Consider the following 19,125-nt stretch of genomic DNA (forward strand, 5'->3'; position numbering starts at 1 on the left):
TTTTATCTGTTAGAAAGATTTGTGAAGAGAAATGTTCCTCAGCATACCTGTGAGAGCTTCCAATGAGTCTTCCAGCTTCGCTATACCAAGTGCTGCTCACTCTTTTGATTATTTGAAACTACTTGTGTACATGGAATACTCTTTTCAAACTATGATAATGACAGAATGTAGACTTGCAAGGAACTTGGTAGCAGGAGATGTTCATCTAAACTGGTGAAATGCTTGTTGTGTTGGTTGGTTCAGGGACCCTACAGGGAAGGTGCTAAGTCCTTGAGAGCCCAGTGGAGGTTTTGTCCCTACTGTGGTAGTATCAATTTTCCTTTAGTGAATACAGCTTTTGCTCCTCCACCCTCTCAAATGTCATTGTAGTCCGCTTCCTTTTTGTTTCATAGAACAGTATGCAAGGCAGAGCCAATGAAAACTTATTCCATCCCTGTTTGCATAGCCACCACATATTTTGTTTTAATTGGTCACCCTAGAGCAGGGGTAACCAACATGGTGTCCTTGAGGTTGTTCCTATTATCCCAGACTATCAGCTATTCTGGTTGGGACTAATGATAGTTTGGAGTCCATGAGCATTTGGAGAGCATTACATTGATTACCCTTTTTCTAGAGTGTGACAGATGAGAACCAGGAATTGGCTTTCATATACAAGAGAGCTTAGGGCCTGGCCACTGTCCAAATGTACCACAAGCAAGATTGTTGCAGTGCATATCAGAAAGAAGTGATGTTTGAAAATTGGGAGTGACTCACCCTGTAGGGATGGTATGGTATAGATATTAAGGTGGAAAGCACAATTTGGAGAACCTATCATTTTATGAGCATTTGACCAGTTAAAAAATATAGCTGAGTTTACTACTCTACTATTATTGAGTAATGGTTAAGTCTTTTTGGAGTATTTACTATATTAGAATGACAAAAATGTACTTTAATTATTAACAGGTAACTATTCTCTTACTTGTTAATCTTGGAAATATAATTATTAACTTTTAACAATCTTACGTAAGCTTTCTAAAACTCAAGTATGTGTGCTGTGAGGCTGGTTAGATTGAAGTATCATTGACTTATTTTTAGAAAGTTGGTCTTGGAGCTGTGATGTCTTGGTGGTTTGGGTGTTGGGCTTGACAGGCAATGAGGCATATCTGTACAGGTTCATATTTTTCTCTCCTCTGTTTTTGCATCCAAAATTGCTTGCTAAACAACCTTCTCTTCCCATCCTCCCTCCCCTTCTTTTATGTTGCTTTTTAATTTCCCCAGGACCCTTATGGCTTCTACTCATGTGAATCACAATATTTACATCACTGAGGTGAAAACGGGCAAATGTGTTCACTCTCTAGTTGGGCATCGACGCACACCATGGTGTGTAACCTTTCATCCTACCATTCCAGGGCTTATTGCTTCAGGGTGCCTTGATGGAGAGGTTAGAATCTGGGATTTGCACGTAAGTTCCTTTTAATGCTCTTTACCTCACTCTATGCCAGGCTAATCCATGCATTGCCACACTGGTGTGGGACCTTCTTCACTGTAGCATTTTCTCATATTATTCTGGTAATAGGGATGAACCCAAATACATGGTTCCATCCCTCCAAATATCACCTGTTTACCTTACTGTTATGGATTTGTTTTATTTTCTGATCATGAAATGCCAACTCTGCCAGTTGAGAGCCTTATTGGCAGGCGGTAGCAGAAATCTTGTGCTAGTTAATGATAAAGCCTTTGGATGACCTATAATTATTTCTGCAAACATTTCAGTGAAAGATTACTGTAGGTTTCAAGAATTAAAAAATGCTTTCTCTAAGTAGTACTGTAGTGTGTCATGACCTTTATCCATACTAATGTTGAAGGGCTGAAATGTTTCTACATAATCAAATTCTTTTAATTACTCTGGAACATTCAGTGAGTCTCAGACAGCCTATACAAACAGTATATAATGATTTTCCTGTAATTAGTGAGACAACGCTCTTTAAAATTTGGCTTTGCAGTTGGGGGGGGGGGTGATATAAAACGGAAGCACATGCGATGATGCTTGTGATATAAATCTAGGTCACCATATAGTGTATATGGGATCCTGTTTGGAATTACTGTGTTTCACTACCATTGACTATAGATTGGTTTGCTCCCAGGGTGGAAGTGAGAGCTGGTTTACAGATAGCAACAATGCCATAGCATCTTTGGCTTTCCATCCAACGGCCCAGCTCCTGCTAATTGCAACAGCCAATGAGATCCACTTCTGGGACTGGAGTCGCCGGGAGCCTTTTGCAGTTGTGAAAACAGCCAGTGAAATGGAGAGAGTCCGGTGAGTAATCCTTCTGCATGAGTGTATCTAGTTGAAGACAAAGATAAGAGGGAGCAATCTGTAGGAGAAATCCCCAAGATAATTGCTTGGGACATAGTTTTAGCCAGAAATGGAAAAAAACAAAACCCTATGACACTGGAGACAGCTTGGAAAACTCTTAATTGCACCCCAGGGTTCACTAGTAAACCAGAAGATGAAAGTATGGACTTGAAGGCACACAGTGTGGTTTAACTGCTCAAGTCAAGTAGGCCTGGCCCTATAGACTGCAATCATATTTATTTATCTGCTTACTATGTTTCTAATTCTAAGAAGTAGCATTAAAATAATAAGCTCAAAACAGATAATTATGGCCATAGAAATACCACCTTAAAAAATAAGGATAAAAGATAAGATTTTAAAGGCCTGTGAGAATAAAAACATCTTCACCAATTTTGAAAAGCATTCCACAAGCAAGGGGCCACTATCCTGGCTTCCTACCTTTCTTTAGCTTGTGGGGGCACACAATGATAAGAGGTCATTGTTGGGTACATGTGGGAAAAGAGGATCCTTTGGATATTGTGGTCCCAAGCTTATGAAGGGCTTTAAAAGTCAGAACCTGGAATTGAATTGGAACTGGATTGTCCTTGTGTAATACAATCATAGTTAGTACTCTTTCAGCCATATTCTGTACTGATGGCAGTTTCCAGCAAGCCCTCAAAGGTAGCACCACATATAATGTATTACAATAATCTATAAGGAAAATTGTATAAGCTAACTTAGCATTTATTATGGAGCAGCAAGAGACTAGTTGTCCAGAGTTTTACTTGAGCAGAGAAATGTGTCATTTTTTACAGTCTCACCTGTTACAGTTTTTCATTGTGTAGGTACATTTTTCATACAACTGTAGCATTTCATTAGTACTGTTACCAGGCAATTGGGCAGTAATATGGGATTCATTGAATGTTTTACTTAGAATCATGTAGGACAGAGATTGCTAGAATTATTGTTAGAATGTATACCAGAGCATGAATATCTGTTTAAAATCCAGACATGGGAAGGCATTTTCCAGTTGTTACTACTATTTCAGGATCTCTTGGTAGTCAGAGCTAGCTTAGCCCAACTTTTATATCTCAGGCAGACAGTGTCAGATTGCATCACGTGACTTGTTCATGCAGCCTATAAAGTTAACAGAAAATAACTGAAGATGGATAGAAGCAGCTCTGTGCTATTAGAGAGAGGGGGCTTATGGGGGAGTGCAAAATGATGCAGACAGGTGAACATATGGTTGCTCTTTTGGAGGCTGCTACTGTGGGTTGTCTTAACAAAGGACAAGTTCTAGGCATTCTAAGTAAGGTCAATGTTAGATTTCCCCACTAGTTTCTTGTTAACTATAAAGCATAGTGGTGCTTAGCCTTTGTTGAGCAGGAAGAAAAATAGATTAATGACTCATTAGAGGAAGAGAAGCTAATTGTCCTATCTGTTTTGAAGTTTTGGTAGTGAGAAATGGCAGTTAGGAATAAAAGGTAGCCATGAAGTAAGTAAGTAATTTGTTTGTTTGTTTGTTTACTTAAATTTGTATACCAACCTTTATCCATAGACCTCAGGGCGTTCCTGGAAAGCTTATGGAAGGTTAATTCTTTGCTAATATACTCAACACTATATACAGGAAACATGAGATTATAATGACAATATATTGGGCTAAAGTACTGTATCTACCATGTGTAAGACTTAAATAATTAAGCTAAAGCACCATAAAGCAAGTTTATATCTTGGGAAGTAAAATTTTCTTTTCTTCAAATTTTGTAATATGTATAACACTTCATTTTGGAGGTCCTTCTTTTTTGGACTTGGAAGAGTTTACTCTTGAATTGGAATTCATGAACAAAAATTGAACAAAGTAGTATGCTGAGATCTTGCTGTTTGGGCCTTTGGATACGGTGCTCAGATTCCTGTTTTCTTAGCCGTCTCTTCAGATTTCTTGCTCAGATATGGAGATATAAAACCAGTCAGTTGCTTTCTTTTCTTTCTAAAAACAATATACCGTGGAGTCTGAAACGTGGCAGGCTCACATGCTTCTGTGGCCATTCAGCTTTCTCAATCTACCAATTTAGTCTTCTTCCTTAGCAGTTCCTGTTATTTGAATGTTCATTTTGCTAAATTGTGTACAGTGTTTCCTCATTCACATGCATGGCAGTGTTTGGCCATTGTTGGAACTGGGTACACTTCAGGGATGGATGAACATCTCCCATTCCGTTATTTGTGAATCTGAAACTTGGCATTTCTTTACATTGTGGCACACTACAGAAATGCAAGAAGTCCTTTTTGATAGTACTGTTTGATGGAACAGCTTGTTCTGTTAAAATTAAACCTTTCTTCTTTGTTTCAGACTAGTTCGGTTCGATCCTCTTGGGCATTATTTACTCACAGCAATTGTAAACCCTTCCAATCAACAGGTAACTTTTTTATTCAGTTATTAGACCTATAACTGGTGTTTCCTGGTATAGAGTTCTGTGTCTTTTTAAATAGACAGTGGATATTTGCTGTTTTTAAACTGACTGAATATGAATGGTCTAGGTGTGTTTGATGTAAAATGCTTAAATCTAAATAAGTGTGAATCTGGTAGCACCTGGATAACCACGTGGTAATTTGGTCTCGGCTTCCTAAGAAAAGAAAAAAGGCTGGGATATAGTACTACAGAATAAATGTTTATTCATACCCAAAGTTCTGAAATTTTCAAGAATACTTGGCCTTGCTGTGCTGCTGATTGCTTTGCTGTTGTAGCTATCCATACTGGTCAGCCCAAAGCCTCCTTCGTCTGTGATGAGGTTTATGAGCTGCATTAGCGCTTCACTCCTGTGAACTGTGTAAGACTGATATGGTGCCCTCTCCCTTGACAATCTTCTGTTTTCTCCCTCAGGTCTTAAAATGGTACCTATTGCTTGTTCAGAGAGAATCTGGAGGGGGTACCTTATTGTACTGATGGCTGACTGGGTCATATTGCCCAAGGTCATGTCCTATACATATAACTTGTGACATCATACTCCTTGAGGCGATCAATTTAACTCTTTCAGCTACTCCCCCCCCCAGGCAGATCTCAAGCAGCCTCTTGGCTTCTGTTTAGTTCAGTTTGCAATAAAAGCAGGATTAAAAAATAATAATCATATAGACGGTATTGGAGTGTGGTGTCTCCCAGGCTCATGAACTGGAAGCCTGGCTCTTGTAGCTGCCAACAGCACCCCCACCAATTTTGGTGGCAGCTTAAAAAAAATAAAAAATAGGCATAGCTCTGAGGTGGGCAGATCCAGTTCCTGAATAGGGATATAAATCATTTTCTCCCTCGTCATCAGCTTGATCATTGAAGCAGAGACAGGGTATCCTCAGTTGATCTGCACAGAGCAATTGAGGAGGGAGAGATCTGTGTGTGTGTGTGTTTGTGTGTGTGTGTGTGTGTGTGCTTATACACATGTATACACATGTGCATATACGCTACAGGTATATGGTTCCAGGAGGGTTGACTGAGGGTGAATGTGACCCTCAGGCCAAAAAAGGCTAGCTGCTCTTTGTATAAAATGAAGTTGTGGTCCACCTTTGGCAGAATTGCCATTGTTGGAGTTAACTGTAACAACATGAGTTACCTTTGTGTTTCTTTCCTAGATCTGAGAAGTTAAAAATAATAGTAATAGAGAGTCTCTCAGTAACTTTGTCCTGCCCAAGGGCAGAGTCTCTGCTTTGCTTGTGGCAAAGTGCGTCCTGTTTTTGCATCATCTTATTTTGATGCAAGGTAATTGATCACTTGCACTTTCTTCTGCAGAACGATGAAGAGGTGGAAATACCTGTGGATAGTACCGAAATGCCACACTATCGTCAGCGTTCCATCCTCCAATCTCAGCCTGTGAGACGCACACCACTCCTTCATAACTTCCTGCATATGCTGTCCTCACGTTCTTCTGGTATCCAGGTGGGAGAGCAAAACGCCATGCAAGACTCGGCTACTCCCTCCCCTCCTCCTCCTCTCCCTCCTCCTCCACCACCACCACCTCCACCTCCACCACCACCACCTCCAGCTAGTGAAGCCTCTAGAGCATCTGCCTATAATGGCCTCAGTGAGCCTGTCAATTTCCCCTCAGTAAAATGTTGCCAACATCTGGGGGTGCTGTGCCTTTGCAGGCGATGTTCTAGTGCAAGACTTCCTTCTCTTTTTCCATCCCAGGACAACACCCCTTCCACATCCTCTGGGTCCACTGGCACTTCCTTTTCTTCTGTGCAAATGGAGCCTTACCAGCCCCAGGAGCAGGCAACTACAGCACAGCAGGAGCAGGGACTCCTTAACCGACCATCTGCTTTCAGCACTGTACAAAGCAGTACTGCGGGCAACACCCTGCGCAACCTTAGCCTCGGCCCCACTCGTAGATCCCTTAGTGGGCCTTTGTCTGGCCACTCGTCCAGATTTCACCAGTCTACAAGAGAGATGGCCTCTGGGTTGGAGGGTTCTGAGTGGACTCGAACAGTGTTGAATATGGGCCCTCGCTCTGAGTTGGAAGGTATGCCTCCTCCTAGAACCAGTGCCTCTTCAGTGAGCTTGTTGTCGGTACTGAGACAGCAGGAAGGAAGCTCCCAGTCCTCTGTATATACTTCAGCTACAGAAGGGAGGGGTTTTCCAGCTCCTAGTGCTGAAGCTGAAAGCACTAGCAATGCTGGTCCAAGCAATCCAACCAGCATTCGCAATGAGTTTCAGTGTGACTTGAGGCGGTTCTTCTTGGAATATGATAGGCTTCAGGAGCTAGATCAGGGGATAGGTGGTGAACCCAGTCAGTCACATCAAGCCCAGGAGATGCTTAATAACAACATCGAGCCTGATAGACCTGGTCCTTCTCATCAACAGACCCCACATAGCAGTGAAAACAATTCCAATTTGTCACGGGGGCACCTGAACCGCTGTCGAGCCTGTCACAACCTGCTGACTTTTAACAATGACACACTTCGCTGGGAAAGAAGTACACCTAGATATGCACCAGGGCAGGTCCAAAGCACATTTGAAGGTGTGCCATCCAGCAGTAGCCAGCTACCACCTTCCGAGAGAATGGAAAGTAGAACTTCTCCCTCTAGCAGACTGCCACTGGGAAGATCTTCTAATCCGCCAGAGGAAAGGACCGTGGGAGTGGTCTTTAACCAGGAGACGGGGCACTGGGAAAGAGTTTACAGCCAATCTGCTTCAAATAGACCTGGGAATGTATCACAGGACGCCTTAAACCAGGAAATGCCTGAGGAAAGTTCAGAGGAGGATTCGCTTAGGAGGTAAGATTGCTAGACCGTTCTAATTCCTCCTCAGTCTTTCTGAAGCTGTACCATTGAAGTGTGAACTACTGAAGATCTGGAGGTACTAATTTCTGATGCTGTCATAAATCTGGCTGGTAGTAATATTGGATTCAGGGATCAGTTGCTGGCTCCAGTGGGGCTCCTATCTAAAGCATAGAGTAAGCCTGTACACATTCAGAGGAGAGTACTATAATTTCTAGCTGAAAGTAACTATTCTCCCCAAGTCTCATTCTTACGTTGTCGAGGCATTGCTTGGAGTAGCTAACTGTAGCACTTGTTAACAATGGCAGCAAATGCAGTCCACTAGGCTTTTCATATATTCCCAGTTGTTAAGAATAGGGAAAACTTGATTTTCTTCTTAAAGATGGGATGAGCAGCTCCTTACTTTTCAGGAATAATTCTGAATCTAAGATGGTTCAACAACTTATCATTACATCTGCATGTGAAAATTATTTTCCCCGTAGTGAGAAATAATGCCAATTCTTAAATCACCCTGTTCTTGAATTGTATATCTGCCAATGACTTGTAGGTGGTTGAGATAGTATCTGAAACATTTCTTCCAGGTATTGGATCATGCCTGGTCACCACAAAAGAAAACAAACAGGAATGCTGATGGTATATTTTGAGGGAATTATATCCCTTTCCTTTATTGCTTCAGGAAATCTGCTCCTGAATTGATTTGAGAATAACATTTCTCTTTGCCACGTGATGAATATTGGTGATTTCAAAATCCCTGCCTCTATTACCCCACTTCCCTGCGTTTTTCTGGCTGCTTGTAAGATTACATTTTCTTTTCCTAAGTTTACCTAACACTCATCTTGTCAGGTGCCCGTTGTTCATGAATGACTAATCTTACCTTGAATGCCTTTGAAATTGGCAGCTGTCCTCTTCATACCTATACAAGCCCTCACCCACGAAATGGCATGCAGGTATTGCATCAGTTCAAACCATTTTGCAGCAACCAAGGGGCTTTCACCTTAGGCTGAACTAGTGATGTTCTTTGAACGGCAAGGAACAGTGATTACCACATGTAGGAGGCCCTTCAGCATTTGCTGTATTTAACAGGCCTGGAAAGTGATCTGTAGACCCTCTTACCTAGAGGTCTAAACTAGAAAGAATGGGATTGCATTTAATTAAAGTACTGATGATGTATAGTCTCAGAGAAGTATCCGTTTGTTATGCTGCCCCATTGTCTAATCAAAAGAGGCGGTCGGTGCTTTCTTTCTTTTTCCAAACTTTTATTTGGCATTACAGATATAGATCATCTTAAAATGTTCATATACATTTTTAAAAAAATAAATACAAAGAAAAAGCCATATAAGATACAGTGGTACCCCGGGTTACATACACTTCAAGTTACATAGGCTTCAGGTTACAGCCTCTGCTAACCCAGAAATAGTGCTTCAGGTTAAGAACTTTGCTTCAGGATGAGAACAGAAATCGTGCTCCAGCGGCGTGGCAGCAGCAGGAGGCCCCACTAGCTAAAGTGGTGCTTCAGGTTAAGAACAGTTTCAGGTTAAGTACGGACCTCCGGAACGAATTAAGTACTTAACCCGAGGTACCACTGTACATAGTAACAGGAACAAGGGGGCTGAGTGTAAGGGTGCCTGTGCCTGTGCATGCAAACAGAAAGGAAAGCTGTGGAGAGTATCTGAGGGGCCATGGAATTGAATTGGGGAAGAGGAAAGTAGATTTATGAGAGGGACATTACTCCTAGAAATGCTTGGAAGACTTAAAAGCTTCCAAGGCAGTCTTTGCCAACCTGGTGTGCTGGCTGGTGCTGATGGGAGTTGCAGTGCAAAACATCTAGAGAGCTTTGGGTTGGCTCCTTTTTCTCTAGTGCAGTTATAGTTTAGAAGGCAAGTTGGTTCTTTCTTAGGGAATGGTCATTGTGACCTATTTGGACTTCTCTTTCTTTGTTGCTTATGATCCAGCTGATTGAATATTTGGGGTGACTTAACTGTCATAGATGCTTATGTTCCTGCCATCCCCTCTGAGGTGCTGGCAGCTGTGACTGACATTTTATCTCTCTGACCAGATGCTTCTTGCTATGGTAAATGAATTTATAGTATGCAGCCTAGTGCTCAGGCTTGTTTTTGGTATTCAGTCCTTAAGAATTCCAGTAGCACAAAGCTTCAGTAGCTTTTCGCTGTGCAAAACACTATTTCACATTCTCTTCACTTCAGACTCTGATGAATATTTTTCCTTTTTCAGTATGAAGCAAGGGCTGGTGCCTCAGTTACTCTTACTGTTACTAGTGTGAGTCCTATGCCAGGAGTATTTAAATCTAGGAATGTATGTGAAGGGGCAGTTGCATGGGACCTTTACCTGGCAAAGAGGGAGAGTAGTGATCAGGTGGGCAGGACTCGGGGAGTATGCTGCTTCTGTGTTTCAGACGTTACCGGCAACAGTGTTAATAATAATAATAATAATAATTTTTTATCTATACCCTGCCCTCCCCAGCCAAGGCCGGGCTCAGAGCAGCTTACAAGCAATAATAAAAACAAGATGAATGATTACAACTTAAAAACAAAAATAAAATACAACATTAAAATAATGGAACATTAAAATATTAAAATGTAGTCTCATCGCAGGAGGAGAAGGAAAAGAGAAAAGAAAGAGAGGGAGGGAGGGAATCAAATTGGCTCCAAGCCCAAAGGCCAGGCGGAACAACTCTGTCTTACAGGCCCTGCGGAAAGAAATCAGATCCTGCAGGGCCCTGGTCTCATGAGGCAGAGCGTTCCACCAGGTCGGAGCCAGAGTTGAAAAGGCCCTGGCTCTGGTTGAAGCCAGTCTAACTTCCTTAGGGCCTGGGACCACTAGGGTGTTGTTATTTATGGACCTTGAGGCTCTCTGTGGGGCATACCAGGAGAGGCGGTCCCGTAGGTACGAGGGTCCTAGGCCGTGAAGGGCTTTAAAGGTCAAAAGCAGCACCTTAAATCGGACCCTGTACTCCACCGGGAGCCAGTGCAGCTTGAAAAGCACTGGGTGAATATGCCTCGCTGCAGCATTCTGTACCCGCTGGAGTTTCTGGGACAGCTTCAAGGGCAGCCCCGCGTAGAGCGAATTACAGTAGTCAAGCCTGGAAATGACTGTCGCATGGATCACTTTGGCCAGGTATGGAAAGGTAAGGGACCAACTGCTTGATGCGGCGAAGGCGGAAAAATGTCGCCTTAGCTGTTGCAGTAACTTGCGCCTCCATGGAAAGGAGAAACTATGGTAAAACTTTTTGTGCAACTGGAGGTAGAAGTGAATGAGGCTAAAGGCTGTGACAGGATACTACAAATGTTAACAGGGTTCAAAATTAGCAGGGCGCCAGGCACATTTTCCACCTAAAGATTCACTATTTGTGAGCACCTCAAAAAGCCTGGGTGCCATTTTTTGTACCTGGCTGTCACTCAAGGATTACTGAAATGAATGTTCTTTGAAGTATATGTGAAGGATAGACAATATGTTAAGGAGTTTCATAATAAAGAGTAGAGTGTTTTGAAAACTGAAGCATGGTACCAATATTTTTATTGTAAACACCAAATTAAACATGTATTAACAATTTCTGCTAAAAATGTGATATTAACAATGTGTCACTTAAGTGAATTGCGTATTCGTTCATGTTTATCAAAATAATAAATAAAAAGTGCTGCCAAACCCCCCCCCCAATGGCGACTAGACATTCTGTTTGGGTGCCCACAACCCAGGTCCCAGAAGCCTTTTGGCTCCTAGCTTTTTAATCCCAGTTTCTAACACTGATTGTGAATGGATGTGATGGAGTGAAGCTGTTCTGTAAAGTTATACCTAGTTTAACTTTCTGCGGTTCAGTTGGCACATTGAACATTGCTAGGAAGGCAATAGAAAGCCAGTGACAAGGCTGAAACCTGATTGTTAATGTGCCCCCACTCACCTAACCCTTTGGAGATGTGAGCTATTATGTCCCAGGTCTAGCTTCTGAGCAGCGTTCCAGGGCAGTTCCCATTAGAGACCAATACTTGAAATCTTGAGCTAACGTTGTTGATCTAAATAATTGCTGAAATGTCAAAGTGGGAAATAAGGCACTGCAGTCCTCTATCAATTCATAAAAGCCAAAAGTGTGTGTACTATACTGCCACCTTCTTTTGCAGTCAACTAGAAATCCAGGATATGGGAGTTCTCCCAGACTGAGAGTTTATGAATGGCTAAAGGAAACCAGAGTCTACTACTGGTGACCTGAACTAGCTCTCAGCAGCAGCAGCCTCTGAATATCAAAACTGCTAAACCAAGGTCAGATATGAAGGGAAGAGCTGGTTATTACTTTACTATTGTCGCTTTACTCTAGATTACTAGAGTAATCTAGTAATCTGTGGTGTCACACACATTTTGAGCAGCAGACAACACAAAGGAAGGTGCAGAACTCCCAAGTAAAGTCATGTGGCTGTGATGATGTACTAGACGTGAGGGATCAGCAAATAAATTCTGGTATTAAATAGTGTCTGTTGCTAGTTCATCCAGCAGATGTCACACTTAGCAATGCAGCTGTTGAATTGGTAGCTGAAAGCCTTAAAAGAAGGTTGAAAGATGAAGACAGGTTGTGCTTGCTACCTATGCGTGGGTTTCATTTCCTTGACCTCGTTTATCTGTTTGAGAAGTTCCTTATTTGTGAAGTGTGCGCCTGCACCGGGTGAATGGAGCTAATGATGACTAAATGAAGGCTGTCCCTCTCTGAATCATGTTTCACAGATTGGCCATGTGTGAAAAGAGAGTTCTGATTTTTGACTGCTCTGGGCTAATTATCTGAAGCTAATAACATAGGCATTAATAAGCATCTAATTGGTTTTCTTGCTCTTATCCTTGGTCTCATTTTGTTAATCAAAGGAGATAAGCGAGAACCCCAGTAAAAACAGCACATGCCCCTTCCAGACAGTTTTATCGGAAAAGACAGGGTAGGCTGCTTAGCATGACTTGGCACAGACACTGTGCTCTAGCCATGGGACTTTGGTCTCCAGGTAATGCATAATGCAATATTTTGTGGATGTGTACACTGTAAGGTGAAATAAGGCCATATGTCTGCTTCAAAGCAATGAGGGATATGAAGACTTAATTTTCTCCAGTGATCTTTTGATTGGTGCTGTTTGAAGGACAGGACCTCTTGTTTACAGATGCTTTCACCATCTGCCTGTCTGTCTCTCTGTTGGACCCCAGGGTGACTGAATTTTGGAAATACTGCTGTGTCAGTGCGCAAGCTACTTCATTAAGTATGCTGGTGGATGAGAGGAAAATCACTAAGCAAGACACAAAGTTGGTACTCTGATCATCTTCTGGCAGCCTTTTGCAGTGTTTTTATCTTTGTTTTTCTAGGCATGTTTACTTGGAAGTAAGTCTTGCTGACTTTGGGACTTATCCCTGAGTAAGTGTGGCTAGGATTGCATGTTAAATGTTTTCATACAATGAGATAAAGCCTGCGACTATTTTCCATGTTATGGAATAACACAGTTTGTAACATTACATTTCTTGAAAGTGTTGAGCTAGCAGATTGTGACTGCCTACCCTCCTTGTCAGTTAATTTTTGTTTTAATTGCAGGTTCATTTAGCATGAAACAGTAATGTTTAGTTCACACTTGCAATGCAATCTGCTATAATTTGTAGATGCAGATTTCTTCATTTACTAATCAATACTGCCAAGGTTCCTCTTTTTTGGCAGCTCATTCAACTCTAATCTAAGGTGAACATTATGATTTCCAGGTTGTTCTTTTTTGTTGGCTAAGATTGTCCAAGCTGGAAAAAAATTAATCTCCTTCCCACTTCTGCTAACTTTTTTATCTGAATAACAGGCTGAGAACTGGATGTCAGGTAGAAGGGTGAAAATGATGGGTAGTTTCATTGGGAAAGGGCATCCATGTGATGGGGAACTGCAAGAGAAAAACAAATACAGGTGGTGATAGAAGGTAATGAAGGAAGGCTTTTTGTGCTTTGCAAATATTGGGGTTCCTATAGGCATGCTAATATTGATTGTGTGTCCATGGCATAATTTTGACTGCATGAGGACTGGCACTTGGATACTTGATTTGCCAGTATCATATATGACATTTTGCTACTCTAGCATATTGGAACTGATGGAGCAAAAGGTCCAAGTAGCAATATAAGGAGGAATGAGAGGAGGAGCAAGATCATAGAGACAACCCATATAATCTTTCCTGGGTATTGAGTTCAGCTGAATCACCTCATTAACTATGGATAATTTTAATTGAGGGACTATTTTTAAAAAGGAAGAAGGTGGGGCCTCTCACACAATGTCTTCATGGGGGAGGCAGTCAGACCCCAAATTAGGAAGGCGTGCACATACTTTTGAAATTTGCCAGGCACTAGGCGAATTTGCACCTGGTGGTTGGCCTCTTGCAACCAAGTGCAGATGTCTGGGGACCAGGATGGTGCCTGACATCTTCACCATCTGGAGGTGCATGTCTGGGGATCCTTAGATCTTGCCTGTTTTTGCACACTAACAACACATCCTTTAGCATTCTATCAGCAATATTTTATCTGCATAATGTGAACAAATTTCAGAAACCAAAAACTTGTATTGAAAAGTACGGCTTTTGAGCCGTCTGGCCCCAAAATGGCATCTAGACATTTCATTTTGGCGACTGTAACCCTGGTTTAAGTAGCCATTTGGTGCCTAGCTTATATATCTGAGTTTCTAACACTGTGCACATAGTTGGAACAGAAGCTTACGAATCTTACAGCACCCTACCCCGGCTATCTCTTCCCACCAGTGCTAAAGAGAGCAGTCAAAAGCTTGAGGTTTATTTTCCCCCTTTTTTCTTTTGCAAAAAAACACTTGGGCAGATTGGTGGTATGATAACGAACTTGTTCCAAAACATCTTAAGTTCCTTTCTGGAACAATCTTGATCAATGCAGGCTGGTATTTGTTGCAAAAATCCTAACACTTAGCAAGTGGTAGGTAGTCCTCTGAAAATTAGGATCATATGAAGCTGCCTTTCACCAAGTCAGACCATATTACTACCCCTATCTGGAGATGCTAGGGATTAAACTAGAATCTTCTGCATGCAGAATAGATGTTCTACTATTTAGTCATGGCATTAGCCACACAATTAGACATGGAGCACTGGCCTGACTTCTGCCCACCACCACAATGAGATTGTCAGTTGCTGGAGCAGAGCGCAAGATTTCAGATCTTTCTTTTTATGAAACAGAAGTAACCAGCTTATAACTTGGCCTGGCACCAGATGAGATGAGCCAGACACAATTCTCAAGCCAAGCTGCTGGCATTGCTACTGTTCCTGTTCAGATAGGGAAATGTAAATATTTATATTCAGATGTTTTGATACATTTATCTCTGCCTGCAGCAATCGTTTATTGATGTTTCTTTTTATGTTAAATGATGTTCATGTTACTTTCATTGATGAAGGTGAACCCTCCAACTTTTGGAAGGGTTGTAGAAACTTCTACAGCATGACTAGAAGAGTTGGGAATAAAACCAGAAGTATGGGTGCCTTTTGATTTGACTGTACTGGCCTTCTCATATCTTGATTTCTGTATTTTCTAGCCATCTTGAAATGCCATTCAGATTTGTGACAGAAACTTAACAGTACTATTGTATTGAATTATAGAGTGGAAAAGGTCATCTGGACCAACCCTTTGCCAGTGCAGGAAATTCACCAGTACAGCATCCTGATAGATTGTCATCCAATATCTGCTTTAAAAAGCTTTTAGAAAGAGAAGTCTGACATTTTCCAAAGCCATAGGGGTACCTTGCTGCTAGTGACTTCTTAGTACTTTATATTTCCCCTGTGTATTCTTGAATGTACATATATGTTTCTGTGTGTGGAGACTTTCCTCTTAAATTTCTGCATGTTTTGTGGGAATTCCTATCCAAAATTTAATTTACTTTATAGAATTGTTTACATCTTCTATCTGACCTGAGTGGCTTAAAGATTTTGTGTAAAGAAAGTTTTGTTGCTTTCTAGTTTTTTAATTATTGAGACAGACAGGTTGTGTATCCACAGTAGTGACTAGAGGAGGATGAACTAACCACTGAAGGGAGCGTAGAGAAGAAACGCAACAGTGCACCTGCAGCAGCAAAACTGGATGACTTCATCTGCCCCACCTGCAATAAAACATGTCTCTCCTGTATTGGTCTCTACAGTCACAGCAGGCGCTGTAAGTTTCCAACGGTTTGACTTCATCCCCAAAGGCATACTCCTCCATTGTGTCCTGAGGCAAATGGATACCAACAACGGACAAGCCACCACCAACAAATTAAGCTCAACTCAATCCCACTCGAACTCATTCATCCTTTCTTACAAGCCATATTTCACTTTCCAGAGCTCCACTGTCTAAAATACTAAACAAGACATACATTCTGGGCATGACATGCAAAGACAAATGCCTGGTTGCCATTATATTTTAATTGTTCGGTACTTTTTCCCCACCACCGAGCAGATCACATTAATACCAGTATCATTTCTTCTAATGAATTAACATGCAGAAATGTGATGGGAGATTTTCTTTTCAGCCTCAGGACTGTCTCTCCTGAGACAGATGAATGACAGCAAACACCCTGGTTCTTAATCCACCTTTTAACACAGACATAGATCTATAGACTGTAACCTCCATGTATATTTGTGTTAAAATAGCATGGTTTACTTTATGCAAGACAGTGTTCTTTTCTTTTTGCCAGTAGAGGGTGCATCTCTCAAACTCAATGGTGGGTTGATAACATCTTTAAAGATGGTACAAGAATACTGTTGTGAAACAGTATTAAAGAGCAAAAACACAGCTTTTTCTCCAGCTGAATATAATTTTAAGAAATCTTCATTCAAGGTCCTCCTCCAAGGGTCTTCTGCTGGTTCCCTCACTGAGAGAAGCGAAGTTACAGGGAATCAAGCAGAGGGCCTTTTCAATAGTCGCACCCTCCCTGTGGAACACCTACCCTTCAGATGTCAAGGAAATAAATAACTCTCTGACTTTTAGAAGACATCTGAAGGCAGACCTGTTTAGGGAAGTTTTTAATGTTTGATGTTTTATTGTGTTTTTCCTATTCTGCTGGGAGCCTCCCAGCGTGGCAGTCATCTGAACAAACCCTTTGTCAGATGGACGTGGTATAAACGTTGTTATTACCTTCTTTGTAGCAAGATCACCAGGTCCTAAAAACTGTGCATGTATATTTAGATGATACATTCCTAAACTTTTCCCATACAGCAGATATTTTCGATCTTTTTAGTCCACGGCTCCTTTGACCAACTGCATTCTTTCTGTGGCACCCCTGTGGGGCTCAAGAGCCCAATTATGTCACCCCTTGCCTGCAGAACTGGCAGCCTCTCATCCTTTTTCAAACACCATTCCTTGTGGGGCATTCCCTCAGCCTCCTCTCCTCTTCCCTCTTCTTGGGAGTCCTGGGCAGCCACTGCTGCCACCCCTAGTCTCTGAGCTGCCCCCACAAAGAGAGGTGCCTCCTCACACTGTCCTACATGGGCCTGGGAAGCACCCCATGGCCAACCCCAGAGGCACCTTTTGCCTGGGGAGCTTGTATCCAGGGCTGCTGCAACAAACAGTTGTGCAAGCCTTTGGGAGGCAGAGATGCAAGAGGGCATCAGAGGAGGGAGGGAAGGAAAGGAACAGAGGCCAGTGTTGCCCGTGGCACCCCTGGCTATCATTCTAAGGCACCCCAGGGTGCCATAACATATTGGTTGAAAACCACTGCCTTACAGGATCTAAATGTAATTTGTTAAGTGGGGCCTGAACGTTTATTTGACAACATCAGTTGAGTTTTTAAAATAATTGATCTTGATTTCTTAATACAAGTACTTTACAGAAATTTAAAATGGCAGACACAAGCTTAAAAACAGTCTGATTCAGCAGAGATCTTTTATCCAGTTCAGTGTCCTATATTTCACAGGTGATGGGCCCAGAGCTTCAGAGAAGCCCACAAACAGGTCATGAAGGTTGCAGTCCTCTTGTGCTGTTTCCTCTCCCCCCTCCCTTTCTCTGCCCCACCCTGCCCTGCCTCCCAACTCTGCAGTTACTCAGTGGAAGATGGCGGTTCCACAAACTATCCTAGTTAATAGATAAACTTGTCTTTTGTGAATTTGTCTTCGCCCCCTTTAGAGCCATCTAAATCAGTGGCTAGCACCACAATTTCTTACAGAAAATTTCTTATGCATTATGTAAATTCCTGAATCTGTGGTCAATTTCATTGGATGCCCTGTGGTATTATGAAAGAGGGAGATAAATGTTTCTGTCTACTTGCTTCATGGTATGTGTAATTATAAATATCACTTTTGATTGTCATCTTTTCTTCTAAAACTGAACAAGAAATGCTTCAGCATTTTCTTGTGGGGGACATGCTTCAATTTCTTGATGGTTTTGGTTGTTCTTCTCTGCTGATAATCCCGTCTCAAAAAGACTGTCTCACGTGTATCAAATTCTAATTGTAGCTGCATCCAGAGATTGATATAAAATTATTATGAGTCTGGCTGTCTTATTGTCAGTCCCTAATCCCTAGCATGGAATTTTTTCTCTGTTCACATCTGCCATATGCTGTTGACTTTTTCAATGGGCTGTGAAACACAGACCAAGATCTTATCTCGCTAGTTGCTGCTAGGTGAGACTCCACCAGTGTAAATGTGAAGTTAACTTTTTTGCCCCATTGTGCATCACCATCACTTACTGTGCTTATTTATTTTGAATTTCTCTCTCATTCATTCAATTTCAAGAGATCATTTTGGACCTCTTCACCGGCCATTTGGATTTTCACTATACTGAATTATTTGACATCACCAGCAAACTTTGCTGCTTAGTTGAGCAGTTAAAGCCAAAAATTGCATTATTTGGAATAAAAATATGAAACGTGGCACACACCAAACACTTTTTTTATATGGATCTTTATAAGCAATTCGGACATGGGTGGCACTGTGGGTTAAACCACAGAGCCTAGGACTTGCCGATCAGAAGGTCGGCGGTTCGAATCCCCGCGGCGGGATGAGCTCCCATCGCTCGGTCCCTGCTCCTGTCCACCTAGCAGTTTGAAAGCACGTCAAAGTGTAAGTAGATAAATAGGTACCGCTCCGGCGGGAAGGTAAATGGCGTTTCTGTGCACTGCTCTGGTTCGCCAGAAGCGGCTTAGTCATACTGGCCACATGACCTGGAAGCTGTACGCTGGCTCCCTCGGCCAATAAAGCGAGATGAGCGTCGCAACCCCAGAGTCGGTCACGACTGGACCTAATGGTCAGGGGTCCCTTTACCTTTACCTTATAAGTAATGCTCCCCGGAGGTGTACTTTAAGTTTTATGCCTCCTCTATAGTTTGAGGAGTATGGAATAACTGTCCCAGGCTGTAGAGACCACTGCTGTCTTCAGCAATGCTTCTTCAGCAGTCCTTGCATATGGCATTGAGTTCCATAGGACATTCCCAGGAAAACAAACATAGAATTGCAGTCTTAAGTGGTGGTTAACTGCTGTTGATGGTACACTGAATGCTCAAGTACAAAGAGAAAAATGAGGTCTTCCAGACAATGACATAACATGTTCTTGAATTGCTCAAGAAGA

The 19,125-nt window shown here is 42.0% G+C and overlaps 1 protein-coding gene across 3 annotated transcripts in view; it reads left to right on the forward strand.

Moving 5' to 3' along the window:
- The window catches only part of AMBRA1 (autophagy and beclin 1 regulator 1), a 142,014-nt gene that overhangs the window by 13,068 nt on the left and 109,821 nt on the right, over positions 1 to 19,125 (forward strand). For 2 of the 3 annotated variants that reach the window (XM_082223802.1, XM_082223801.1), the window contains 4 exons: positions 1,258 to 1,441; positions 2,124 to 2,296; positions 4,662 to 4,728; positions 6,087 to 7,570. In XM_082223802.1, the coding sequence (XP_082079928.1) occupies positions 1,258 to 1,441; positions 2,124 to 2,296; positions 4,662 to 4,728; positions 6,087 to 7,570 (1,908 nt within the window). The remainder of the gene's footprint in view (positions 1 to 1,257; positions 1,442 to 2,123; positions 2,297 to 4,661; positions 4,729 to 6,086; positions 7,571 to 19,125) is intronic. The other variant, XM_082223803.1, reaches the window with a different exon arrangement.

Source organism: Podarcis vaucheri (genome assembly GCF_965113315.1).
Source record: "Podarcis vaucheri genome assembly, chromosome: 1".
Taxonomy (NCBI): domain Eukaryota; kingdom Metazoa; phylum Chordata; class Lepidosauria; order Squamata; family Lacertidae; genus Podarcis; species Podarcis vaucheri.